Source organism: Mustela putorius, unplaced genomic scaffold (assembly GCF_011764305.1).
Source record: "Mustela putorius furo isolate JIRA1106 unplaced genomic scaffold, ASM1176430v1.1 tig00004035_pilon_pilon_pilon, whole genome shotgun sequence".
NCBI lineage: Eukaryota > Metazoa > Chordata > Mammalia > Carnivora > Mustelidae > Mustela > Mustela putorius.
Window position 1 is genome coordinate 5,658,872 of NW_025422171.1, and position 27,900 is coordinate 5,686,771.

The 27,900-nt window shown below is 43.7% G+C and overlaps 1 protein-coding gene and 1 pseudogene across 2 annotated transcripts; both read right to left on the bottom strand.

The window, feature by feature from the left end:
* Nucleotides 1-522: 522 nt before the first annotated feature.
* LOC123389806 lies at nucleotides 523-21,517 on the bottom strand (annotated as a pseudogene).
* On the bottom strand, nucleotides 18,082-27,637 carry AMER2 (APC membrane recruitment protein 2). 2 transcript variants are annotated; one of them, XM_045072398.1, is made up of 2 exons: nucleotides 26,803-27,637; nucleotides 18,082-26,424 (listed from the first exon to the last, which is right to left on the bottom strand). In XM_045072398.1, exons 1-2 carry the CDS (start codon nucleotides 27,620-27,622, stop codon nucleotides 25,556-25,558), a joined length of 1,689 nt encoding a protein of 562 aa, XP_044928333.1. In that variant the 5' UTR covers nucleotides 27,623-27,637; the 3' UTR covers nucleotides 18,082-25,555. The 2 variants fall into 2 exon arrangements, with proteins under 2 accessions (XP_044928333.1, XP_004774417.3); XM_004774360.3 differs by having other exon boundaries at nucleotides 18,082-27,637.
* Nucleotides 27,638-27,900: the final 263 nt, after the last annotated feature.

Below are 27,900 nucleotides of genomic sequence, written 5' to 3' on the forward strand. Positions count from 1 at the left end.
CACAGTAGACATATAATCAGCATTATTTCCTAGAGTGTGCAACATGTAAATTATTCACTTTAAAAAAATTGAGAAAAGCAAGCCTTGCACACAGGAGGTATTTGAAAATGTGTACTGAAAGGATGCCTGGGTGGCTCAGTCTTTAGGTGTCTGACTTCGGCTCAGGTCATGATCCCAGGCTCCTGGGATCGAGCCCCACATCAGGCTCCCTGCTCAATGGGAAGCCGGCTTCTCCCTCTCCCATTCCCCCTGTTTGTGTTCGCTCTCTCACTGTGCCTCTGTCAAATAAATAAAATGTTTTTAAAAAATGTGTGCTGAATCTTGAATCTGTTTTTGACAGTATACATGACTACCTTTGTAAAACTGAATAAATATGACATGATACACATTTGAACAAAATACACATATGGGTCCACTTCAGATGCTTGATTCACCGCACAGATAATGGGCTCTTCACTTTGGTCATTGGGATTCCAGGTGCTGAAGCATATGTGCATCTGAAAGATACTTCCAGAAGTGCATTTATTTGCTACCCTGGCATTTTAAGGATTTCTGTTTCTTCTGTTCTCCTTTATAGTGAGGAGGCCTTTTCCCCTAATAGCAAGAAGACCCTTCAACCTGTTTTTCGTCGGAATAGTCTGAGCATAACAAGCTTCTTCTATGGCTAATCTTGTTACTAAATCAACCTCCACCCCTTGATTAATTGTTCATTTTGCCACTCACGTCCAAGGCCTTACAGTGGGCAGCGTCCCCCTCCTGGTTGTTCTAGAACATGGCTGATCAAGCCCACTGCTTTGGCTTATTGACCACCAAGTGCCCATGCAGAGAAGATGAGCTTTTGGCCAGGGACATCCCGATAGCCCATGGCAGTCACTGAGTGCCCACCGATTTCATTAATCGCTGCTCTTATTTCGGAGACAAAAGACCAAATTCACTGGGATTCATTCTGATGCTCTCACTCTCCATCAAGTCCACACCAGCACAGACTATTTCTGGGACTTTACTCCTGACTTAACAGTCCACAATTTCTCTCCTTCTCTCTTCCTTCCTCCCCTCCCCCGCTTTCTTTCCTTCCCTCTTTCCTTCTCTCTCTCTCCCTTCCTTCTTTTCTGCCTTCCTTCCTTTCCTTCTATCTTTCATTCTTAGAGAGGGAGAGAGATAATCCTTTTTTTTTTTTTTTTTTAAGATTTATTTTTTCTTTTGACAGAGAGAGACACGGCGAGAGAGGGAACACAAGCAGGGGGAGTGGGAAAGGGAGAAGCAGGCTTCCCGCTGAGCAGGGAGCCCAACGCAGGTCTCCATCTCAGGACCCTGGGTTCATGACCTGAGCCAAAGGCAGCCGCTTAACCAACTGAGCCACCCAGACACCCCAGAGAGAGATAATCTTAAACAGGATCCACATACGGTGGCCCAAGCAGGGCTGGATCTCATAATCATGAGATCATGACCTCAGCGGAAATCAAGAGTTGGATGCTTAACCAATTGAGCAGCCCAGGTGCCCCACTGTCCTCACTTTCTTTTCAGATTTTAAAGCATCTATAGCTTTTGAGAGCATTTTAATCAGATTTTTACTGAATGAATTCTTGGCATAAGCTCTGTTTATTCCAAGCACCACAATTCCTTGTTTCTCCTCTTCCAGGTACTGCACCTGCCTCCCGTCCTCATCTCAAAGCTGTAGCCCCTCATCTGGACAATGCTCTGGCTACTGGCACCCAGCCTAGGGACTCTGATCCCAGGGCAGCCTCCACTCAGGGCCAAGCCAGGCACAGCAAGCAGCCACTGAGCCAGCAAGTGCGACCTTCCTGCAAGGTGCCCAAGGCCCCAGTTGCCGCTGCCACCTTCTTGTCTAAGACTTTCTTTACACATAGGGGCACCTGGGTGGCTCCGTGGGTTAAAGCTTCTGCCTTCGGCTCAGGTCATGATCACAGGGTCCTGGGATAGAGCCCCAGATCAGGGTCTCTGCTCAGCAGGGAGCCTGGTTCCCCCTCTCTCTCTGCCTGCCTCTCTGCCTACTTGTGATCTCTGTCTGTCAGATAAATAAATAAAATCTTTAAAAAATTAAAATAAACATACAAAATTAAAATAATGAAAGGAAAATTTGAGGACAGATGTTGAAGGATCTACAGTACCATGCCTAGGATTCTGAATTTTATTCTGTATGTATTAAGAGTGTTTGTGCAAACCTAATTTGAAAAAAAAAAAAAAAAGTGAGCAGAGGGCAGGCTCTTGTCAGAGCTGTGTTCTAGAAAGATTACACTAGCAACCACATAAAACTCCACTCTCTTGCTCTTTCTATGATACATACTTAACTCCATCCGCAAACTCTGATGTATTCCCTGTCTGTTCTCAAAGTCGTCCTACAGGGATTATTGGGGACCCCCATTGTCCCACTTCACCACCAGGCTCAATGTTTCTTTTTTTTTTTTTTTTAAAGATTTTATTTATTTATTTGACAGACAGAGATCACAAGTAGGCAGAGAGGCAGGCAGAGAGTGAGAGAGAGGAGGAAGCAGGCTCCCCGCGGAGAAGAGAGCCCGATGCGGGGCTCGATCCCAGGACCCTGGGATCATGACCTGAGCCGAAGGCAGAGGCTTTAACCCACTGAGCCACCCAGGCGCCCTAGGCTCAATGTTTCTTGACTCAACTATAAATCTGTGCTAGAGAAGATTTTCGTTACTGTAAGGAGTGAATGAGAAAAATAGAGACTGTGGGTGGGGATAAGTTCAGGAATCAAGAGACATTGCTGCTATTAAGAACACCCTAAAGGGAGCAACTTAAAATTAACACTCAAAGCCGAGTTTGTGCAAGTGGCATGCCAGTTCCCTGGTGGCCCAGCTATTTTAAGTGCTGGCTTAGCTACATGTGATTAAGAGGAATATATCAAATCCAAAAATGCACACATGTCACAATCCCTCCCTTGTTCCCCACTGTTTGGGGAATCATTCCAAGGCATGTCATTACATTTTTCCCAGGAGTAAATCTGCCTGCACAGGAAGCCGCGCAGGTCTGCTCCTCTTCTCCCGTCTGTCTATGTCCTCAACGAGTGCATTCAAGGCCAAGCCAGGAATTTCCCATGAATCATGCGCTGTCGTTGATGTGGAGCACCCGGCAACCTGATTAGACCTCGGTCTGCAGTGGGTGTATTTCTATTAGCATTTCTGCTTCCCCCTGTATACTGCGGGGCTGGCTACCAAGTGCTGCGAAGGAAGGAAGGAAGGAAGGAAGGAAGGAAGGAAGGAAGGAAGGAAGGAAGGAGAGAGAAAGAGAGGGAGGGAGGGAGAGGGAGGAGGGGGAAAAAGAGAGAGACAAAGAAAGGAGGGAGGGAGGGAAATAGAGAAAGAGAGAGAGAGAGAGAGAGAGGAAGGAAGGTAGGAAGGAAAAAGAAAAGAGGAAAGGAAAGGAAGGGAAAGGAAAGGAAAAAGTAAAGAAAGGAAAGAAGGAAAGTCGGTCGCTTGGGGACTCAATCAGTTAAGGGTCTGTCTTCGGCCCAGGTCATGATTCCAGGGTCCTGGGATCGAGCCCCGCATGGGGCTCCCTGCTTGGTGGGGAGCCTGCTTCTCCCTCTCCTGCTTCCCCTGCTTCTGTTCCCTCTCTCGCTGTGTATCTCTCTGTCAAATAAATAAATAAAATCTTAAAAAAAAGAAAGGAAGAAAAAGGAAAGAAAGAAAGAAAAGGGAAAGAAAATAAAAGGCGGGGGGAAGGTCTCCTAAGGATGCTGACGGACTCAGCCAGGTATTAGTGCTAGCCTCAGGACGCTCCTCACAATCCTTTTATTCCTATTTCACTGTTTCCCCTTCCGAGTCCCCACGGGGCTGCTTCAGACGGTCAGTCATCCCCAATTCCTCCCTGGCAGATGAGTCCTTCTTGTCCTAAACCAGTGCCTGTAGTTTGCACTAACTCCTTGACTCCCCTGCAGCGATTTTCCCCACCCGCCTCTTTGCCCTTCGGGGAAATTTGGTTTGAACGCGGTGGTTCCCGCACAGGCTTTAGGGCTGGCTCTTCAGCTCCGCCGAAATTCCCCTGCTGCAATGATTGGACCAGAGGAGGTCACGTGTCCCGGGGCTAGCCAATCAGAGTAATTCAAGCCCCGGGCTCCCTTGATTGGGTCAAGGAAGCGCTGAAGACCCAGATGGGTCCAGGCCAGGCCCCTGCCAGGATTCAGGCCCGTCCAGGAGGAAACCTCGGCTGTTTTGTTGCGCTTGATCCCACGAGGCGTCCGTTGTCAGGGACTGGGCAGTGCCATTTGAGAATCGGAGCCAACGTTTACAGAGAGAGGGGAAGAAAGCAAGCCCTGACGGCGTTGTTCGAACTCCTCGACTGCGGCCCTGTCCTTGGACTTTTCGCTGCATGGACCGGGCGTTTCTCTTTTGTTCCATTCGGTTTGAGCAAGGTTTTTTGTCACCTGCTGTTGGCCGAGCCTGACACATCCCAGGGTCTTTCCCACGCCCGAAGCAGCCCTCGCGGTTCATGCAGAGACCCGGTCAGGACCCTGCTCCCGTCGGCAGGTGGTCTGCCCCTCCTCCGTTGAGAGAGAGGAGCCAGCGGCCCAGAGGCCACACTTCCTTCTGATCTCTCAGACACCCGCACCTCCGCCGCTGCTGGAATATTCTCCGAGGAGTACGTCCTCCTGCCCACAGTGAGCGGGACCGCCTCTGCTCTGGATGCCTGTCCCCCGGCCCTCCTCTGGGACTCGGCTTTCTCAGTGACTCCCTCTTCCTTTTCTCTCCAGTCTCTGCTCCAGAGGCTCTTATCTTGAGTGTATGGATTTAAAAAGAAAGAGAAGAAAGAAAAACAATTTTCCTTCTTCTGAACATCAGTCTGTCATCCCCGTTCTTCACCTGACAATGGGTTTGCCTCCAAAAATATTCTCTACTCCCTGTACTTTCTTATCATTCACTCACTACTCAATTCACTATGACAATTAGAATTCTGCCCCTCTGCTCTCCTGAAACTGCCAAGTGCAGTGGCCTAATTTCAACATTTCACTCCTCTGCAACAGTTGATCCTACTGATTTATCCTCTTCTAAATGGCCTGTTGAGCTCTTCCCTCATAGATCTTACTGCTCCTTTTCAGGGGTTCTTCCTCCATTCCCCAACCCCCACCCCAAGCCAACAAATGGGTTGCCTTTTCTGGACAACAAAACCTGTTGAAAAATGGACAAAGCTTATGGTTTGTTTCCCTAGAAACATGTACTTTGCATGGTATGGATCAAGGCTGTTTGTAACAGACTGGAGAACACACTCCAGCTAGGAGAATCAAAAGGGGCTTTTCCTAAGAGCACAGACAGTTCACATGAAGGTTGGGAGCGTGGAACTTCCAGGAAGCCTAAACATAAAATAGAATGGCTCTGCCCCTGCCGGGTGAGAAAACTCCCAAATAAAAGCCACCGAGCTGCTGGCACCAGAACTACAGCAGCTCCAGCAGGGACTGTGACAGCAAAGAGGTGCACTGCACCCCAAGCTTCTTTCTCCATGTCACTCCCTCTGGGTCAAGTCCCTCACAAGGTCCTCTGTCTTCGGGTGACCCGGTTTCCAATCAAGGTCTCTCCCTAAGCTTGTCTTCCTTGCAAAGCCTAACCTTCATGCAGAAGCCTGGCTTCAAAGGGAGTGGGACATGTCACTTCTAACTTTCCAGCTCAGCACTGTGAAAAGGGGGGTAAGCAGGATAGTGTCAGGCTAATCAATCTGCTGCATCATCATGTGTTTGCAAAATTTAGAGCCTGAAGTTTAAGAAACATATCCTCAATGTCAATGTGAAGTGCTTTTATCATGATTTTTTTTTTTAATTGGTCACAAGCAAAATTTTGTGGTCACAGTTGTAATTGCCTTTAATAGGAGAAGGAATTTATTGGCTCAGACAAAAAGTTCAAACACAGAGCTAGCTTTGTCACAATGTGCCCATGGTCTTGGGTGCCAGAGTTTGGTCACTCAGGAGCTATCTCATTCTTGTAGCTCTGTTCCCACTGCTCCTCTCTCAGGCAAGATCTCCCTGCAGTGACTAGTTGCCAAGAGCAATTCCCTGCTCATATTCCCACCCCCAGCAGATGGAGAGCCCCTTTTCCCAAATGCTTTTAGCAGAAGATATAGAATGATGTTTCATCGGACCAGTGAGTCAGGCATTCCTCCTTGAATCCACCATTGTGACTGGGGTGCAGGGCTCTGGCAGACCCTATTTGAGTGCTGTGCCCAATCCTGGGTCCAAAATGTAGGGCCATCTCTATATGAACAAGCTGAACTGAGGGATATTGAAATGGAGGTGTCCTCAGAGGAAGTAGTATGTTGTTAGCCAAAGGAGAGAATGGATGCTGGAAAGGCAAATTCAAGGGCTGTCCCTTATACCAGAATTCTACTTCCTGCCTTCTGTTCAGATTCCAGATAATCTCACCTACTTCTATGGCTTCAACTACTCACTTGGCTTAGGACCCTTGGGTCTGGCAAAAACCTTACTTTGATTATTTTCATCCAAAGGAATAGAAAGCTCAAGTCAATAAAAGACAGTCCATTTGAAAGGAATTTTTTTAAAGGGATTTTTTAGAATGAGGAAGGACACTGTCTTTTGTCTTCCCTGTCTAAAAACACGTTAAACAACATTCAGAAATGACTTGCATTGCTTCTGGTCTCCTACTGAAAATGGAATTGTTCACTGTCAGATAATCCAACTAATTTTGTCAAAATGGTGGGCACGGGTATTTTTTATCCACAAAGGAAATATTTTAAAAAATATATTTATTAGGGGTGCCTGGATGGCTCAATGGGTTAAGCTTCTGCCTTTAGCTCAGGTCATGATCTCAGGGTCCTGGGTCCAAGCCCTGTATCTGGCTCTCAACTCAGCAGGGATCCTACCTCCCCACTTTCTCTCTGCCTGCCTCTCTCCCTACTGTGATCTCTCTGTCAAATAAATAAAAATCTTTTAAAAAAAAATCTATCAGGGCGCCTGGGTGGCTCAGTGGGTTAAGCCGCTGCCTTCGGCTCAGGTCATGATCTCAGGGTCCTGGGATCGAGTCCCACATCGGGCTCTCTGCTCAGCGGGGAGCCTGCTTCCTCCTCTCTCTCTCTCTGCCTGCCTCTCTGCCTACTTGTGATGTCTGACTGTCAAATATATAAATAAAAAATCTTTTTAAAAAAATCTATCATCTATCTATCATCTATCTATCTATCTATATTTGTTTTTCTTCTTTAGGAACAGATTCTACTCTTTATTCTTGGGATCTTCAGTTGAGATCTTCAACAATCCATTTATTTCATCTAAGGAAGTTTCAATGGTTTTATCTAATCTCAATTGTCTTAATTCCCAGCAAGCATGATTTTGATCAATTCTGTAGAGGTTGTATTTTCTCTTCTCTTTTGTGTAGTTTATCTTCTGGGAAAGAGGCACACAGATTTAAGTAGGTGACTATCTTACAACCAGTTTCTTAAGACTTGTTCTAGGGATAGAGGAACAAATGAATTATGACCTAGTGTTATCTGCTGGTATCAAAAAATGTTCTCAAGCTCTATTCCCACCCAGACTGAGTTTCCTATCTTTAAAGGCATTTTCATCTCAAGGTCCTGAAAACATTACAACTCAACCTACCTCAAAGGAACTCATCTTTAATATTTGCTTTTGGGGTTACCTGGGTGGCTCAGTTGTTAAGCATCTGCCTTCATCTCTGTCGTGATCCCAGGGTCCTGGGGTTGTTCCCCACATCAGGCTCCCTGCTCAGCAGGAAGCCTGCTTCTCCCTCTTCCACTCCCCTGCTGTGTTCCCTCTCTTTGCTGTCTCTCTGTCAAATAAATAAATCTTTAAAAAATAAAAAAAAATTGCTTTTTGCTCAATATTGCCTTTTATAATGAATTACTTTATCTTTTAACAAATCAGAAATTCCTGAGTTGTCTGTCATCTATCTCCCTCTCTCTCTCTCTCTGTCTTTCCTTTCATACCCACTTGGTCATCAAGTATTGCTACTACTTCCTGAATCTCTCTTGAACCTGTATCTTTCCATCCTCCCCTGCACCTCCTGAATGAAGAAGACCCTGTCCAGGAATTGTGGATAACTTACTCGGAATCGTAACAAAAGCCTGAAATGCTCTTCGCCATCCATCCATCACTGGAAAGGAGAACCAGACAAGCAACTGACTTCAGCTCTGGCTTTAAACCCGTCCCCTCCCTCACCACGAACCTCACTCACCAGCAGGAGATCATTTTTCCATCGTTGGACCTCAGTTTCTTCATTTGTAAAATAAAGGGGTTAGACTACATTCTCTCCGAGGCCTTCCAGCTTAAAAGTTCTGGAATTCTAGTTCCAAAAACTCTGTCCCCAGCCGATTTAGCTCACAGGGTTAGTGTGAACATTAAAATGATTGTACTTTCAGTGCCAGTTGGCAGTGTCGCTGATGAATTCGTAGTAAAGAGTCCTATGCCTAGATATTTAAAACCTCATAAGTCAGAGGTTTCAAGCACAGTCACATATATTCAGCCCAGGGAGCAGGGCTATTGGAACCCTCTCCAGCCAATAGCTTCCAGGCAGGCCTGGAGAGCTAGTGCCAGTCTGGCAGGCAGAACTTCAGAGAAGGTTGTGGATCTGAGTCATTATTAGCCTCACAGACACAGACTCCCAGGGGACCTGCGTAGGGCTCTGCTAGCACCTGCCACAGCCTCCCTCTCTTCGCTCCTTTATTGCTGGCTCTTCTTTAATTATTTATGTAGCGGGGGTGGGGTAATTGTTTTATAATTTTTTTTTAAGATTGTATTTATTTATTTGACACAGAGAGAGAGAAGACAAGTAGGCAGAGAGGCAGGCGGGGGGGGGGGGGGGGCGGGGAAGCAGACTCCCTGCTGAGCAGAGAGCCCAATGCAGGGCTTGAATCCAGGACCCCGAGATCATGCCCTGAGCCGAAGGCAGAGGCTTAACCCACTGAGCCGCCCAGGCACCCGGGAAATTGTTTTAGTAGCTTGCACCAGATTTCTAACAGAGAGACACCTGTTTAGGAAGACCCTTGAACCGGCCTCTCTGGGGATGGTGGGAGAGCATGCTCTTTTAGGAGGTGGGGAAGCCAAGGGGCAAACGGGAGCAGGTAGTGTATAGAAAAAGAAACCCAGATGGCCAATGAATACAGAAAAAGCTGCTTGGTATCCCAGTTAATGGCTCACTAGTGAGGAATACAGAAAGCCTACTGGCCTCAAAGTGGGATAGACTTTGCAGTGAAATACATTCTCCTGAGTCCCCTGTGGGATCAGGCTGAGAGAACTTTCTTGAAACTACTTCCTTGCTTAACTGGATTTCCTGTCATTGGAAGGATGGCATTTAAACTCGGAGGACCAGGTGACTCCAGGTGTCACTTACATTATGTTAGTAACAACACAACTGTGGGGCGCCTGGGTGGCTTAGTCGTTAAGAGTCTGCCTTCAGCTCAGTCACGATTCTGGGGTCCTGGGATCAAGCCCCACGTGGGGCTCCCTGCTCAGTGGGAAGCCTCCTTCTCCCTCCCCCACTCCCCCTTCTTGTATTCTCTGTCTCTCTCACTTTCTCAGTGTGTCTCTCTCTGTCAAATAAATAAATAAAATCTTCAAAAAAACAAAACACAACTGTGTTGCTTTCTGACTTTTTAAAAATTAAAAATGTCTCAAGCCTGTATATTGACCTGTGTTCACTGCTACATATCACCCTAAGAGCCACTGAGATTTATTGTGTTGGTGCTATTGCTCTGATTACCTAGCAGCTCCTGGGGAAGGAAACATACACATTGATTTTTCCTAATGTAAACCAGGGAGGACAGCTGAAATTACTGGTTAGTCTTGAGTTTCCCTAAAATACCAGTGAATTTCGTGTGAGATTCATGGGGCCTTCATGACCGTGTGAAGAGCTGGGGCCCCCAGGCTCTTCCTCTCATGGTGCCATGGGAAATGAGATATTCACGCTGCATGTGGAGCTAAGCAGACCGGAGCCAGGGACAACTCTATGGGGCTTGGAAAAACATGACATTTTCTTCATATTACATCATACAGTTATGTCAAGAAAAATAAGATAGGGAGTAACAGACAAAATATTTAATGCTGACTTTCCAGAAAACTCTTCAATAAAACCCTTCTAAGAACTTTATTGAGAAATTGGAGTGGTCTCTCCTTGTACATGGCGTGCCTCTCTCAAGGTCTACACCTTAACCGTCCTTCCTTCTCTACCCCTGGATGGTCACCAAGAGGAGGAACCGTGTTCACCCAAATGGGTGATAAAAAGTTGAAAACCGTTTTTCCAAATCTTTCAAACATTTATAACAGTTGAAATTAGGCTTAAAGAACCTTATGGTTCCTTCTTTTCTTTCATGGTGGAAGTTCTTTTCATCAGGGCAAATGCTCCTTGGACCCAATTGGACTTTTTGACCCCAATGACTTCACAAATGGACGGTCTCCCTTGTGTCTCTCGCCTATACCAGGGCAGTCACTCAGAGGACAGCGAGTCTGCTAAGCCTTTCCTTGGCCAGAAGTGTGCTAACTGGGACACCAGACATGGCAACCCAGCCAAGCCCTCCCCTGCTCCACGCTGGGCAACACCTGGGGCTATGGAACCCTCCCTCTTTCCAACACAGACTCCACTCACATCTCTACCCTTTGTCCATCAGGTGGGCAGCAGTGGGGGAGCTGTCTTTCCAGGTGTTGGATCATCTTGCTTGCATTTTCTAGCATGGCTGGGAGTCCCAGGTTTTTCATCTCTTCTCAGGCCTGTGAATACCATGGGGTGATGTTAGACCCTCTCCCCTCTGCCCAAGCCATTCTCTGGATCCCCAAACCAGAGTATGGCCAGCCACTCTGGGCCCCGTAGGAGATCAGCCCCTCCAAGCACACCTTCGAAGAATGTCCAGTTAAAGCCACAAGCAGGGAGTGGGAAAGTAACTCTTTAAAGGTTCAGAGAAACAGCCTCATAAAATAACTAGGAAGCAAGTGTAGCTGGTAGATCAATGGGGCATGTAAGTTATGAGATTTTGTATCAATTTTTATTTCTTTATTTATACACTATAACATAAATAACTCTTTTGAAAGTGTTTCTTGGGCCTGATAAGATTAAGCCCCTCATTATTGCATCTCTGCAGTGCTGTAATCCAATTTTGATGCAAGCAACTCCCAGCCAGCATAGATTCCCCACGTTAAGAGCATGGTCCCCCGCTGTCCTCATTTCAGATGCCTGCCACAGCTTTGGTCACCTGCACTTCTAACTAACTAGCTACCAGTTTGGGGGAGGGGGTTCCCAAGAACCTCTCAGGTTTGATAACTCATTAAAATGACTCATAACCCAGGAAGGTGCTGTACTTACAATTATGATTATGAAAAAGGATACAAATCAGGACCAGCCAAGTGAAGAGTCACATAGGGCAAGGTCTGGCAGATCCTAGGCACAGAGCTTCTGTGTCCGGTCTCATGGCATTGGGGTTGTCACCCCTCCCAGAACAACACTGTTTCTCTGGTGGTCTTCACCACCAGGAAGCTCCTCAGTGTGCAGAAATTTTATTGGGGTTTCATTACTTAGATGTGATTGATTAAAGCATTGGCTTCAAACTTGAACTCAATCAATCTCCAGCCCCCTTCCCCTCTCTGGAAGTGGGACCTCAGGCTGCTGTCACAAGGCTTGGAGCCCCAGGCTTCTGATCACAAAGATGGTCTCTCTGGCAGAACCAGTACCATTCTGAGTTAAGTCATTAGCATAAGCTCCGGTGTGGAGGAGGGGCCGACCATGAATAACAAAGACACTCCAGTCTTTCCGGAAATTCCAAAGATTTCCAGGTTATCTTTCAGGAAGCAAGACCAGACTTACTCTATCACAATCCCTAACAACACTAGTTTATTGATGCAAGACTCTCAGGATAATCCTCCCAGAAAAAAGCAGGTATTATGTGGATTTTCCACTATAAGATAACAAACGAACTGTTGGGAAGCTAATTCTGGGCTAAATGTCAGTATGAGAGCAGTTTATTAGAACAAAAAACAAAGATGGTAGGAAGAAGGAAAGCTTAAAACCAAAACTCACAGTCATAAAAGAAAGATCAAAAGATGCAAGTCCTTGGGGTGGGGAAACTATAGACCATCAGAAAGAATGGAGCCAAGTGGGTTTCACCTTTTGCGACTATCTAAAGACCTACAGGTTGAGAGATACCATCATGGGAAGACCAGTATTCTCTTGAACAAAATGTAGGACCTGGACTTGCCAGTTGATGGGGCTCTCCACTCAGAAGAAATCTACCTGATACCCACCCGGCAGGCGCAAATTGATGGATATGGTCATGCATCAGGCCTGCTTGCATATCTGTCAGGCTGAGAAAATAAGATGTGACAAGAATCTTCTGAAATGTAGTCCCATGGGCAAAAGAAAGATTTAGAAGCTTGTTAAAAAACACATTACCATCTGGAAGTAAGTGCAAGACATAGATCTATGAGAAATTGGTGTCTTTTGGGAAACACTGAGGTGCTAGCAGAGAAAGATCTTTCTCGATTATCACTGTATTCTTGCCTGCCAACTTGGAGGGCCTGGTAAGCAAAGATGTTGGATGTACAGGTCTTCATTTTCTTTGAAGTGGGAGGCTTGAAAACTGACCCAGTATAAATGTGAAGTTTGTTCATGTTCATTTCATGAAAAGCATATAATTCTGTGCAAAAAGGAATATACAATTTTCCTAAACATTGAGACCTTGATTGTATCTGTTTGATTTGTTGTTCACTAAATATTAGTTACTTCCTAACATATGGACATTTGATATCTGTAGACCCAAAATTTAGATAACCATATTTTTTCACATAAAGCTTCACTTAACTGGTAAGTGAAGAATATTACTATTAAAACTTTTGACAAATACACCAATATTACATCCATCCTAAGGTGCATATTTTCACAATTTTACATCTCTAAAACTGGGTACATATTTGAATCAGTGGTATCTCACAATTATAATTGCTGAATTGTTTTTTTCTTTATGACATATAAGAGAATGTGCATCTATAAAACCTTAGACTCAAGGAAATATGGGCAATGCTTAAATAATGTTATTAGACAAAACATTGCAAGTTTTTAAAGAACCCCATTGTCTTAAATGCTTTAAGAACATGACAGGAATTAGGTGTCCAAATTCTAGAATTGTTAAAGAACTTTAAAAAGCACCTTCAGGCAGGTGAATCTACAGCTTTAAGATATATGCTTCTCCTTTAATCTCTTCATGTGGTAAGTTACAGTAATAGACTTTTTTATGTTGAACCATATTTGCATTCCTGGAATAAACCCAACTTGATATGATGAATGTTGGTTTTACAGACTACTAGATTCAATTTTCAAGTAGCTTATATGGAAATGTTGAATTTCATAATAGAGATATGGCTTTAATTTTCCTCAGGTATATGTAACAAGGAATGGTTCCTCTTTCTTTTAAAGAGATTGTGTTAGATTAGATTATTTGACCATTAGTTGTTTGGTAGAACATTGGTTCTGCCACTTGGTTTTACCATCTTGTTTGGAGTGGAAGAGACAGATTTCATTACCAATTTCATGCCTTTGTAATAGTTTTAGGACTTTCTACGTCATCTATTTCTTCTCAAGTCACTTTTGGCAATTTATACATATTTCAGAATTGGCATATTTTGTCTAAATTTTAAAGTTATTGGCATAGCTTTATAGCATTCTTTATCTTTTTATCTTTGGCACACAGAAGTTGTGCCCATCTTCCCATTCCAAATCTTACTATTACCTTTTCTTTTTCTTAATACATATTACTAGATGATTTTCAGAAGAATCAATTTTTGTCTTTGTTGATCCACTTTAGAGTACCTTTGTTTCCAGCCTCATTATTTCTGCTAATTTATATTACTTCCTACTTAACACTTTCTATGGGTTTATTCTGTTATTCCTTTTCCAACTTCTTACATCTGATTAAAATGGATTCTAAACTCATTAATTCATAGCCTTTTACCTTTTCTGTTTTAAGCATTTTAGGCTATAAAATTCCTTCTAAGTAACATTTAGCTATATTGCATGTTTTAATATATGTCTTCATAATTATGCACTTCCAATTGTTTTCTAGTATCCATTCTCATTCATTCTTTGATCCGTAAGTTATTGAAAGGCTCATTTAAAATTTTTTCCAAGTATATGGAGTGGTTTTGGTTGTTTCTACTAAATTCTAGCATACTTGTAGTAAAAGAACATGTTCTGTTTTTTTTGTTTTTGTTTTTGTTTTTTAAGCTTAAGACTTACTTCATGGCTTAGGATGTAGCCAAGTTTCATAAATTTTATTTATACTTGAAAAGTACGTGGAATCTTTAATTGTTTGATCCAAGATTTTATATATATATCCAAATATATAAGTGTTTCTCAAATCTTCATCCTTACTGACTTTGTGCCTGCTTGCTCTTTCAATACCAAAAAGGTCTATAAAACATCTCTTCTGCTCTGATTGTGGATATAATTGTCTTCTCTTTGGCCCCCATCCCATTCTTGAACCATGGAACTGAAAGTTCTAGGCCTCCACAAATCAGTGTGTAATAACATCTGGGGATTTCCAGCCTCCCTCTTGTGATAGCTCAACAATGCATATAGAGAAATGAAAATGAACTTTGTCTGCCATTTATAAGTGTTCTGTACAAGGATATTTTAAAACTCTATCTAAACTTCTGTATTGCCAGTAATATGTAAGATCTCCAAACCTCATTTTTTCATTGGAAAATGGAAATAATAATGTCTGAGGTTGAGGGTCTCCAAGAAATGAGTGCAGAGATCTGCACTCAGGGTATTTGTTGGGAAGTTTAACTGGCCTTAGCAGAGAGTGCTATGTCTCACTCATTCATACCTACCAAGTTGAGCATGATCCCAACACGTTAAACAGTCCATGGTTGTTGAGTTAAACCAAATGTCATGAATCTATTTTCTGCTGCATACAACGGATATAACTTTTTCACAAGATGGAAAGCTGCAGCTAGACTATGACATAAGATGTGGGACCACGGGAGCGCCTGGCAAAAGTTGTCCCTGACCTGCCTAAGAGAACCAGAGTTTTCTAGAAAGTGCCTACATCCCCTGGGCAACAAAGCCAACATGCAGGCAGACTCTGGCACCAAGAACAACCATCAAGGACTCTCAATTACTACTAAAAGGCCACTTTTATGCAGGGCATGGGGAATCTAGAAATCTCAGGAGCTGAGATGGAAATTAAGCTCTCAACTTATAGATCTAGAAGACAGAAAAGCATAAAATCTTAGATGATCTTAAATGGGAACCCCCTCCTTGATGGAACACAAGTACATATTTTGCTGTTTCTACCTGGAGAATAACAAAGATAAAGGGATGGGTCTGTAGCCTCGGGTCCTGGTCCTCATCCAGATTTCTACTTTTTCTTGGGAATATGCTTTTCTTCATTTCCCTGCTGGCTCATGAACACCTGACATATCCTGGAGCGGGCAGGAGTCTGTGAGTACAAAGCATAGGTGGATAGGAAAATTCATTGGCAGTTTTCCATTGCTTTGTTCTCTTGGTTTGGATTTATGACATTAAGCTCTTCCTTCTGAGACACACGTTTTCACTCCCCTTTGGTTCACATTTATTTCCTTGGGATTCTAAACCTTCAGCTTAAAGTTCTTCACACAGTGAAAACAACATAAAAGGAGAAATTTGTGTATGCCCTTGAAACTGTCCTGTGCAGGCTCACAATGGAGACCAATGTATCTCAATATGTTCGGTGTGGCCAACTACTCTGTGTCAGAATAGATGGGTTTCTCTGACTGAGTTTGGCTGCTATGTCATATGAAAATAGTGTAGTCATTAAATCCCAGATTCCCACATCCCACTCAGGGCAAAGTGGATGCTTACTCTGTGAAAAGTGTTCAGGAACTGAGGCTAATTCAGAGCACAGAACTTGTTCATCCATGGCTTGCAATGGTAGAGGCAATTGCCCTCTTGCTTAAATTACTTTTTTCTCTCTCAAACCCATATAGATAATTTCCCCCCCAGGTTAAACACATCAGTGATCTCTCTCCATTTTGTGGGTATACTAAACCGCCCAGCTACCTGAGGTACCCAGTATCTCAGTTATGGTGGTGCTGTCTCTTACAGCCTGTTGATTGGTATCTGGGGGAATAAGCTCCTTTCTGATTTTAGTGCCATTGTATCTGGTCATTGTTGTTTTAGTTGCCAACTCTCCAAAAAGCTCAACAACTCTTCTTGACTTCTTCCATAAAGACTAGGCTTTCCCTCCCTAGTCTCTCCTAATTGTTTGCAGGCTTTTCATTTCCGAATAATGTGTCTCAGAATAAGATACCACCTTGACTCCCATTGGTTTCCTTGTTTGTATATAAGCATACTTCACCACTCTACACCCCCATCCCAATCCAAGAGGTTCACATTTATCTGTGTACATCAAAGCAAGTTCCCTGTTCAAGAATATTTCAACTCCAGCCCTTGAGGTTTTAATTGTTATAAATGCTTTTTTTTTTTTTTTAAACAAGAGGAACTATATGAACATATGCAAAAAACATACTATCTTAGATACCTTTCTTTCTTTCTGAAAGTTAATAATGGTACAAGTACCCTCCAAATTAAATCTTGTTATCCTCATTTTATAGAGTAGGAAAGTGTGGCTCACAGAAGTTAAGGGAATTGCCCAGAGGGCAGTTAAGTCCCCAAACCAGAATTCAAACCCATTCTGTTTGGTTTCCAAGCTTTATACCACAACTTCCTGTTTCAAAGACTTTAGGGTGAGTCGTCTCCCAGGGTCTATGAGCTTTAGCCTCCTCATTGCCTCATTAAAGGGAAATCAAGTTCAGTTATTTCGAGTTGCTTCCATGTTAATTCTAGGACAAGAGAAGAAGAGAGGGGGAAGTCAAAGGGGCTGGGAGAAAGGGGGAAGTGGGACAAAAAGGGAGTAGAGACTTTGAAAGTCTTTTATCTCCCTATTTGTGGTTCTACTGACGTATATTTACTCTGCTTGCTGTGATGAATCAGATCTCCCTTTGGAATATAAAAAGGCACAACCTCACTAGTCTTTACGTTGAGTTTCAAACTAGTATGGATTTAAACCATTAGACGTACACAGTGAAAACATACTTCTGTTCCAACGAAAATCACAGTCCAAAATGGCAGCAAATGGTGACAGGCCAAGTCACCAAAGCAGGACTTATTACCTAGCCTGTGCCTCCCCCAGAAAGTGTAAGTGTTAACTGCTTAGTCAGGAATTTTCTGATCAACTTCAAAGGTAATCTGCTACATGGGCCCTCTCCATCCCCCAAAGGAAGATGAGGTCAGCCACCTAATAAAACCCACTGCCCTTCCCCCTAAGGGAAGGTGACCTTGCCTGAAATAATCCTTTTTATTTCTCTTACTAATAGCTCTTTGCCCCACCCTCCTTCCTATAAACCCCCCTCTATTTTGTACAACTCCTCAGAATATCTCTCTACTTGTCCAAAGGGATGCTGCCCAATTCATGAATTGTTTAATGAAGCCAATACGATTTTCAAATTTACTCAGTTGAATTTTGCTTTTTAATAATGCCACCCGCCCCCAAACAAAACAATAGAAGCCAGAAAACAACTTTTAAAAAACTCTGGGGGCACCTGGGTGGCTCAGTTGGTTAAGAATCTGCCTTAGGCTCAGGTCACGATCCCAGCATCCTGGGATCGAGCCCTCAATCTGGCTCTCTGGCCTGCTTCCTCCTCTCTCTACCTGCCTCTTTGCCTACTTGTGATCTCTGTCTGTCAAATAAATAAATAAAATCTTGAAAACTAATAAGAAGAAATAAATAAATAAAAGACTCCAGTTGGCTGCTCCTAACAATCACAACAGATTAGCTGGCCTCTTGTGCATGAGCTTATGAGGAATGGAGATTTTCTGAGTAAAAGGCTCAGAAATCTGATCCACGTCGGAATAACAAAGCTTTTGAAAGTCAACTGCCCAAACGAAACAATAATTTCTCACTTGTTTACAAAGTGTGGAAAAAAAAACAGGTCCACCATGTGTTTTTCCACCACTATCATACATACACATCACCTTGCCATTATCACCATCATTAGTGTCAATTCTAAAAACTGAAAAGCCTGGAAATAAAATTCCTCCTGGAAAAATAACAACCAACAGATTTGACTTTAAATGTAAAGGAACAACAAAATTTATTGACTGAATTAAACACAACAGTTAAAATGGCAGTGTTGTATTTGCATTTTAAGATGTTTGAATGAAACAAGGAAAGTGCTATTAGTCCAAGCTTCTTACATTCATTAAAAGAGTGACTATCAAAAACAGCAACATGCACAATGATACATATGCACAAAATGGAATTATATCAACAAATATACAAAATACCCAAAATAAAATATTTACAGGTTTAAAAATATAAACATTGGTTCATTTATCCCATTAAATCATTGGAGTGGAGAAAGGAGAAAAGATCCTATTGCTATTTAGAATCTTTTGTTAAAACAAGTTTTAAAAACATAGAGTAGTTCTAGGAGACAATTTTTGATGTTTGGGGGGAATTTAACATTCTATTATAAAAATAATATCTATAAACCTACTAACAATTTTCCTCCTGTGCACAAAAATAATACAGCCAAAAGCTTGTCCTCAAAGACATGCCTGACTTTCAGGAAAACTAATTATAGAAATGGAGTTTCTCATCTGGATCTTCTTTGTCATTATTTTCAAATAACCTGCAATGCCCTATATTACGCTGAGATATTCCATATAAATAACTTGGTCAAAAACCTGAAGTTAGCAGTGAGCCTGGTAGATAGCTGGAGTCAAGTAAAAATGGCAAAAATTTGCTTTGCCTGTAACATTAGAACCATTTTCCCTGATATTCTTGATAACACGACCTCGCTCAGATCCTTCATGTTCAGTTAAATTTGTTCTGGAAGCAATAAGAATTTGTCCTGTATTACTTTATGAGAATCTCTCGTCCTTTCTTCAGAAATAATTGTGTAGTGGGGGAAAAATGGTTGCAATGTAGATATTTGAGAAAGTTCTCTAATTCCTTCAGGCTACTCAGGACCATTTCAATACTGTGTTACAAGTATTTACTGTGTGTCCACTCTTTGCCCCTATGCAGGCTGACCAGCTATTTTTCATATCTCTGCCTTAGCTTACTAGATGATCCAGGTAGGTATCTGAGAAAGCTAAGTATGTCTCTGACAACCAGTCACCTTGGCTATATTTTATTAAAAATGTTATCTTCTCACACAAAGCAGAAAATTACTCTACCGATTATTAATTACCACAAATTACTCCAGTTTACATTTTAATAGAATGACCACCTGTTATTGAAATCTTCCACTGTGTCTCATTAAGATGAGGTCTCAAATTGATTTTAAAAGCATTATACCAAGTGTAGGCAGGCCATATATTAGGAAAATAACCTCCTTAATTCTGACCATGATGCAATTTCAAATGGATTTTCCCTAAATACTGGGAGTATTAACAGAATCAGAGTGGGAGGAAACAGAGGTTTCATGCTGCTGGATTCACTACTGAAATTGTTTTTGGTTTTATTATTGGCAAAACAGACATCAGATCACAAAATCTGTACGTAGACCTGCTTATATGTAACTCTAAAGTAATTGATGAATATAGTCCACAATTTTGACTGGCCCAGGTGAGAAAAAACCCTGCTAGTCTCTGAGCTCTAAGCTAGGCTTGCATGTATAAAAGCCATCAAAGAATTAAAAAAAAAAAAAAAAAACCAAAAAATAAACACCACACACAAAAAACAAAAAAAAACCCCACAAGTTCATTTTTAACTAAAATAGCCTTTAGTTGGATGGTACCCACAAATATACACATCTGGTTTGGCTCTTGCAGTTCAAAACTTTGATCAGTTTCTTACTTAAAACAAGTTTTACAGAAATTGAATCATATGACTAAAAATGTATAATTGAAGCAGAAGCTATAGAGTTAGGTTTCTCTATTCAGATTCAAATTATGCCCATTACTTCGGAAATGGGTGACTTGGGACAAGGTATTTCACCTTTGTGAGCCTCATTTTCTTCCTATGCAGGATGGAGCCAATACCCACTGTCCATGGTCCTTGTAACAGTGGCAATAACATCATCAAAGAAAGCACAGAGCATCCTCCCCCACAGAGAAAACACACAGTATGTGTTAGGTATTTCCCTTCAATATAAAATACTCAAATTCACGATGGCTGACTTCTTGGTCTTTAACAAATATTAGTCGAATGAATTAATGAATTAGAAAATATGAGCCAGGATGCAATGGCCACAGACAGAATGTAGGATGCACTACTTTGGAAAGAGCCAGGAGCTTATCTCTGAAGTTCAGAATTGTACCAAGGCAAGGTACGACTCAGCGAGTCGCCATTTAAACAAACCACGGGAACAGCCAGAGTAAGCCTAGACCGGGCTCATGGTAGAGAAGCGAGGACAACGTGTTTGGAGTGACCCACATCCTACAGGGGAGAAGTATTACCATGACAACAGGAGAGACTTCTGTCTGTATTTGTGGTGTTAATCCTGAGAAGGGGAGGACACTGTCAAAGGAAGGCAGAGTGTTTGCCTGTCTGTCTCAGACACACACCGATTTTCAGCTTCATGGCATGGGTTAGCTTTGTTTCTACTGCAGGTGAACTGGCCATGACATGAAGCAGTTCCTAGCTTTTATGTTACTCTAACTTACTGAAGAGCTTATGGTACCATCCCAGAAGCTAGAGGAAAAGAGAGAGAGAAAGAGGAAAAAGGAAATGGGGAAGGGGGGAGATGAGATGGGATGGAAACAAACAAAAAGAATGAATTGAAGATGGCACGTTAGGGAAATAATATTGCCTAACCCACGTGGCTGCTAAGAGGACCACGTCAATGTCTGTAAAGCTCCTAGCGATCACTGGCACTTGGCAAATACTCAGCAAATGTTCATTATTGTTATAATTGCTATTATTATTTTGAGAGGAATTTGTGTGGCTCAATCCATACCACTCCTTTTCAAGTTCACCCCCATTCTTCTCCACCTCACAAACCATAGACAACAAATGAAAAAAAAAAACAAACTAGGAAAAATAAAGATATTTTTCAGGAATGTTAAGAAAGTCCAATCACAGTATAGCTATGTGTGAGCCCAGATTGAAGGGGTTTTTATAAAGTATTAGAAACAGTATATGCCTCATGAACACAGGTTGCCTTGAATTAAAGTAAACGTCGGTCGTAAAATGTGTCCAGTTTCCGTTCTGAAGGCTTTGTGACTATTTTAATCTTTCTTTTTTCAGTTTGAGAAAGAACACTTTTCCATAATCATGAAACTACCATTCTGAATCACTCCTTAACAGCACTGCCTGGAGTGAGATAACATTCTTTATAAGTGGCTATAGTTGCAACAAACCATCTCCTTTAAAGAATTAGCACAGTGCAAAGGCTTTTATGAAGTAAATGCTGACCTCTTGCTTTCCCACACAGAGATATAAACCACCGGTCCTCCATGCTAGCTTTGGGTCCCAAACAGTCATAAGTATTTGTGCGAAAGCCATCAAAAATTCTTAAGGCCGAGTTTCCACAGATAAGAACTGTGCTGTTCATCCCTTGGTCTGTCTGGCAAAGAAGCGGGAGGGAAATGAGTAGGCCAAGGTATTTGGGTTTCTCCTCTTTTAACCGGCCATTCCCAGTGGTGATAAGAGGCAATTATGATGCGTTCTCTCTAGGTTTAAGAGTCTAAAATTCTTGAATTAATTTCTTAAGAATGATAAGGGGAGCAAAGTATCTGTGAAGATATTGTAACAAGCCTTCGTAGAAACCCAGCACGGGGACCAAGGCCAGATTGTCATCATTCAGGAGAGAAATCTGGAATGACTACAATCAGGAAATGTATTCCACTATGCAAGTGTCAAAAGATGCCACCATCCTAAGAAGTGTCCCCTTACGGCTATCTGAGGGCACCAAGCAAACATCAAACATGGTGGGTACGAAGGGAGAGGAGAGAAATCTACTTTAATTGATCTCTTCATACAAAGTTAATGGTAAAAAGGCTCTGAAAACTAATCTGACAAAGATGTAAATAATGAAAACACAGAAAGATGATGAAGAAATCTCGATACCTAATATAGTCCTTTTACCTCGGTAACTGTGTAAGCAAAGGGTTATTTGAACATTCGTTTAAATGCAAATACTTCAAAACTACTTTTGAAATTAAGGAAGAAACACTTTAAACCCAGTAAGTCATCACTCTCATAGATGTTAAACACTTTGTATTTAAGTAGGCGGATAATTTGTGGAAAACATATCTAAAGGAAGCCCTTACTGTCCTATATTTCATTGTTGTTATTAGGTGAAATAATAAAAATCTTTTTCCTCTTGCCATTGTTGACAATACTATAGTAAAATTTCTTCCAGCCGGTGCTAATGTAAAAGCATCCAACTGCCTTTAGTACTGATGTCAGAGTAGTTCAAGGAACATTGTCTGTGTAATGTAGTTATTAAAGTCAGGCTGTCTTTGTGCAAAGCTATTAAACTCACTGATAAATTCATGGTCAACAATTGATTTGACTTTTTCCCCCTCTAATTTGTCCAGCTCTCTGACAAAAGAGACCTAATGAACTAGCATCTCAGAATCATACACACACAGCAAAGGTGTCATCAGCTCATATTTAATCCTTCCCATTACAAAAAAAAATCAGCAAATATGGCCGAATTAGGAAATGTATTAATAATAATTGGAATATACGTCTATTAAAATGCTGGGGTGGGTGGAAGCAATCTCCAGGAACATGAATGGGAGAAAGTAGCCCTTGGCACAAAAAAAGCAACTGTGAACCCTTGTCTGTGGGTGGAAAAGGTTAAGACGCAGGCTTTCTGCATGGATCCTGATTTCCCAGCTAGCTACCGAGGCTGTTTAATTAATTGCCTGCATCCTTCATTTGCCTGGTGTGGGTGAAATTCTTAAAGACAGAGAGTTTCTTAAAAAGTGGAAAACATATGGAAAAAAAATAATGAAAAGAGAAAATATTTTACATCTTGTATAACTGGTTAATTGACAGGCGGGGGAAATGAAAGGGAGCTTTGCTGACATTTCCCTTTACTTGTAAAAAGAAGACACAGCATAGTGGTAAAATGGCAGGAATGAGCCCCCAAAACTGTGAAAGCAGAAAACACTTTGTCCCAGTCCTAACAAAATAGATTTGCCGATAGATTGCATTTACTGTTAGAATATTCTCATCTGTACTTCAGATACTTTTAACTTTTCTGTACAATCGAACAAATGAATAAATAAAACTCTGTCACGGATTCACACAGAGGAGAAGATAACCCTCACAAGCAAATGCACAAGAAGAAAATAAACACTCTTTGTTTTATGGCCAGAAATAAAAATTTATATTCTGTACATTCACTGGGGGAAGATGAATGCATGTGGAGTCTAAATAGTACTATCAGCATGAAATTAAATTTAAATCCCTTTCTCAAGACAGAAATAATCTGTAGAATATTTCCAAGTGTACAGTACATGCCTTTGTCTGTTAGTTTGTGCACAGTTGAGTGCATAAGCACGTGTGAGTGTGAGTGGCTTTATGAATTCCTGGTGGTGGGTTCAGAGTGCCTAAGGCTATGCCTGATTATAGGACCTCATCTATATAGGAAATTAAATATTAAATCAGTACTTTAACATTAAGGATCTGACACAATGCAATAAAAGCCAGTAATCTGACTACTAAAGAAATTCAACAAATCTCTACCACCTCTTCTAATTGAATCATTGCAAATTTAAAATGGGGAACGATTTGCTTTATGCTACTGGCTCAAATTTGTTTCCCTTTGGGGTCTATTTTGTTCCCTTTGTACTATTAAAATAGGTTTCCATATACTTAACTTGCCTCTTTCCTTCCTTTAAAAAATAGAAAACAAGCTTAGAAAGCACATAATATTAGCTCATTACTTAGGCAATCTCTCTGGAAAATGGGAGTTATATAGAAATGTTTGTGCCATTCGTATACATGTAGTTTTGCTTGAAAATGTCTAATCTTCCTCATATCATGAATCAACTCCTAGTAGAAGCTGCAGTCTTTTGATTAAACACACTGAACTGCATTTCAAAGAGGATATTATATAATCATTAGATGCTAATAGCATTCTAGGAACTGCTTCAGTTAATCACTCAAACTATCCAGGCATATGGTAACCCGTTCTGAAATAAATGTCTCATCTAAAATAATAGAAAATATACATATAAGGAAACCACTTTTCAAAAACAAATCTTGACATAGAGTGTTTATGATACATAGGCTTGCCAGCATCCTATTCTGAACATACCTGTCTCAGTCATGAATCTATAAAGCAAAAGTCAAATAACATGAAAAACTGTATTTTTCTACTGGGTTTTTAAAACACGTTCCTCATTTGGGACTCCCCATGTTGTAGAATGGTCGAATCCAAAATTTGTATAACCAAGGTAAAAAACTCTGAAAACCAGGATTGGGAGTGAGAAGCAAATAGTCTCTTACCCAAGACAAGACAGAACCTATTCCTCTGGGACATCAACACAATAGACTGTTTTTTGTTTTTTCCTGCATTGAGAGCCAGAGAACCCATATAAAACAAAAACAGAATTGCTTTAGGCTACAGTACATAAAAGAACAGCAGTGGTTCAGGGACAGTTATCATAACTTGTTATAAAACCAGATTTTAAATTTGAGGTTACTGGCAGATTATAAAATGTTAACAGCTGGATAAACTGTAAAATATGCATTATCTACACATGAAAAGGTTACAGTTTATAAACACTAAAATACTGTGTCTATTGGCATTTTAGTGAAATCTTTCCCTGATCCTCATTTCTTCACCGGGTGGGAAAGAAAAAGAAAAAGAAAAAACTAGCTCTGCTGAGCTTCTTCTTTCTCCCCAAACACATGATCTAAACCAACCAAACCGAAATGCTCCTTTATTGTCCTGGTGGTAGATACTGACCTATAATGCATACCCAGCAACCAAAAGGAGGCAAGTTTTGGGCCAATCAATGATCGCCTCTGCTCATCAGGTAAATACCTGGCTCTTTCAGCTTTGCAGGTGTTTTCCACACAGTGATACAGCAAAGGGTCTTTTTCTTTTCTTTCTCTCTCTCTTTCTCTCTCTCTTTTTTCCCCCTGTAAAGAAAAAGGAAAAGAAGAAAGGAAGGATGGAAAGTGTCATGGAAGAGGAGGGGCTCCTCTGGTGTTGGCAGTGGTTTCTCTAGGCCCTCTCTGGACCCTGGCACAGCCGAGTGTCATGGCAGGATGCTTACTTAGGTTGTTTTCTGCAAAGGCAAGTAAAGGTGACTTCCAAGTGTTCAGCGCATCAAAGGAAAAAAAAAAAAAACAACAACAAACAAGTGATTTTTTTTTAAAGGTAAAAAATTAAAAGTGCTTGAAAATAATTCTCAGGGAACTTATCTGAAGAGGAGAATCCCGCGTGTAGCTCCCCCTCTCTGGTGTATCCTGCCCCTGCTAGCGGCCCAGACACCTCCTCGGTCTAGGCTCTGGAGCAGGGATGGTCCTAAAAGCCTTTCTTTAGGAGAAACAAAACTTATTTGAGTGGTTTCCAGGGAAAGTTGTATTCCTTGACATGGGGTCCATCACCTCGGCTTCGGAGACCTCACAACTTTTTGGCACTGTCATGGCACGCCGCTGCCCGGAGGGTGGTCCCGGCCAAACCCCGGTTGCTGACCCTGCGGACCAGCACTTTGGAAACTGGGATTTTTGTTCTGGGCATCTCACTCCTGACTGGTTGCTGGTGCACTACGGGATGGCTGGATGGAAGGTTCGCGAGGTGCTTGATGCTGATAGGGATTTTAGAGTCCTTCAGCAAACTGCCTGGTGTTCGCAGTGGACAGGTGATGGTGACTGGAGACACGGGCTTTAACCGCGACAAGCAGGACGTCTCCTCGTTGGCGGGAACTGCGGCCGGGCTTCCATCCGGATCCGCGTAGAGATCGTAGAGCGCGTCCCCGCTGTAGCTATCCCGGGGGATGCCCGCCTTTTTGCCGCCGCCGGTGCCGTCTTCCTCCGGCCCCGGAGTGGTGGAGTCCCAGTAGCCCTCGTCACTATTGGGGATGCCTTCCTGCTGCTCCTTCTCGGGCGGTTTAGGCTCCTCCTTGGGATGGAGCTCGATGGGAATCCGGTTGAGCCTCCTGTGCTTGCCCAAGGACACGTCCTTGACCCCTTCCGCACACCTGGCGTCTTTGGACGTCTCGGCCACCACCTTGGTTTCCAGGGCTGCTGCCGCCTTGGCCGCTCCCTCTTGGGGCCCTGGTCCTTGGTCCTCAGTCTGGGAGAGCATGTCCCAGAACTCCTGCAGATAGGTGTCGTCCAGCTCCTCCGGGCTCGCCATCTCCTCCCCTCCTCCTTGGTAGGCCACCACGCCGGGGTTCTTTTTAGAGAGAACTGGCTTGCCTGGCCCGGGGGCATGCTTGTCACAGCTGGGACCTGCCTCGTCCTCTTGGTCTGCAATAATATCTCCACAGCCTGTAAGAGAGTCAAAGCTTTTCAGTGAAGTCACGTCAGAAAACATCAAACAAATACGATCAGCCGATGGGTCTGAGGGTGGATCAACAGCGGAAGGGTCAGGGACGGCCGCCGCGCGGCCGCTGCCGCATTCCGAGTCGACAAGGGGGACGGTCTTTACCGGAACGTCACCTGTCCTGGAGGCATCCTCGGCCGTCTGCACCTCCCCAGCGCCCAGCTCGGGGGCTGCCCGGGGCTTCTCGGCGCGCCGATGCCCCGCGGCGTCCTCTCCCCGGGCGCTGTCGGCCTTAGGGACCCCGGGGCTGTGGGCCTCTCGGCGGTCCGGCACGTGGGCGCGATCGGCGGAGGCCGGCTCCGGCTCTCCCCCTCCGAGCTCACCTGCTGGGTCTCGCGGCGCGTCCCTGCTGGGCTTCTCCGGCTCGCCGGCGGGTCCGGGCGTCTCCTCCTTGACGCACTCCAGGCTGGCGGTGAGCGAGCCCGGCAGGATGAGGCCGCCCGGGGCCCCCGCGCGCTCGCCCTTCGCCTCCGCCTTGGCCCGCTTGTCCTTCTTGTGCCAGCGCATGCTGCTGAAGAGCCCCTTCAGCCCTCTCTTTTGTTTGCCGCCAGCCTTGCTCGCGTCCGCCGGCTCGCCCTTGCCGTTCTCCGCTCGCCCGTTCTTCTTCAGCAGGGAGAAGAAGCTGTGCGACTTCGCCACCGAGCTGTTGGCCAGGGAGCCCACGCCCGGCCCGGCCGCCCTGGGGGGACCCGGGTTGGGCCGCCCGCCGCCGCGGCCACCCCCGCCGCCGCCCCCGCTGTCGCCCCCGCCGCGCGGCTCCTCCTTCTTGCTGCTCTCCAGCACCACCACCTCGGCTAAGCCGTCGTGGGTCCGGCTCCTCACCATGCCCGTCGGACCCGAGCCTTTCCCATCCCCTTTGTTTTTGACCCCAAAAATGCTGGGCATGGTGCCACCCGATTTCCTCTTCTTGAATAATTTGAAAGCAGCTTTATTAATCTTCCCCGACGGCTGCTCGGCGGCCGGCGTTTCCGCAGCACAATCACAATGCAAGTCCATGTCTGCCGCGAGGGTCCCGGCCCCGGCCTCCTCCTTCCTCCTGCAGACCCCCGCGGACGCGCGATCGCCGCCGCCGCCGCCGCGCTCGCTGACAGCCTCGCCGCCGCCGCCGCCGCCGCCGCCGCGGCTGCTCCTGCTCGTCTCCATGGAAACCGAGCGGGATAAGCAGCTTTCGTCAGCCGTGGGCTCGCGCCAGGCTACTGTCATCCGTATTCTAAATCAACCTGAGCCACTCTCGCTGCCGCCGCCGCCGCCGCCGCCGCCGCAGCGAAAGAAACAGACATAAAAGACCATCTCCCCTCCCGCCAAGCGCTTATATAATACCCTAACCCACTTCGGATCCGACTTGGCTTTGTGCTGCATAGTTTTTGTGTGTGTGTGTGTGTGTGTGGCGAGAGCAGGCAGCAGAGCCTCGAGTCGATTGC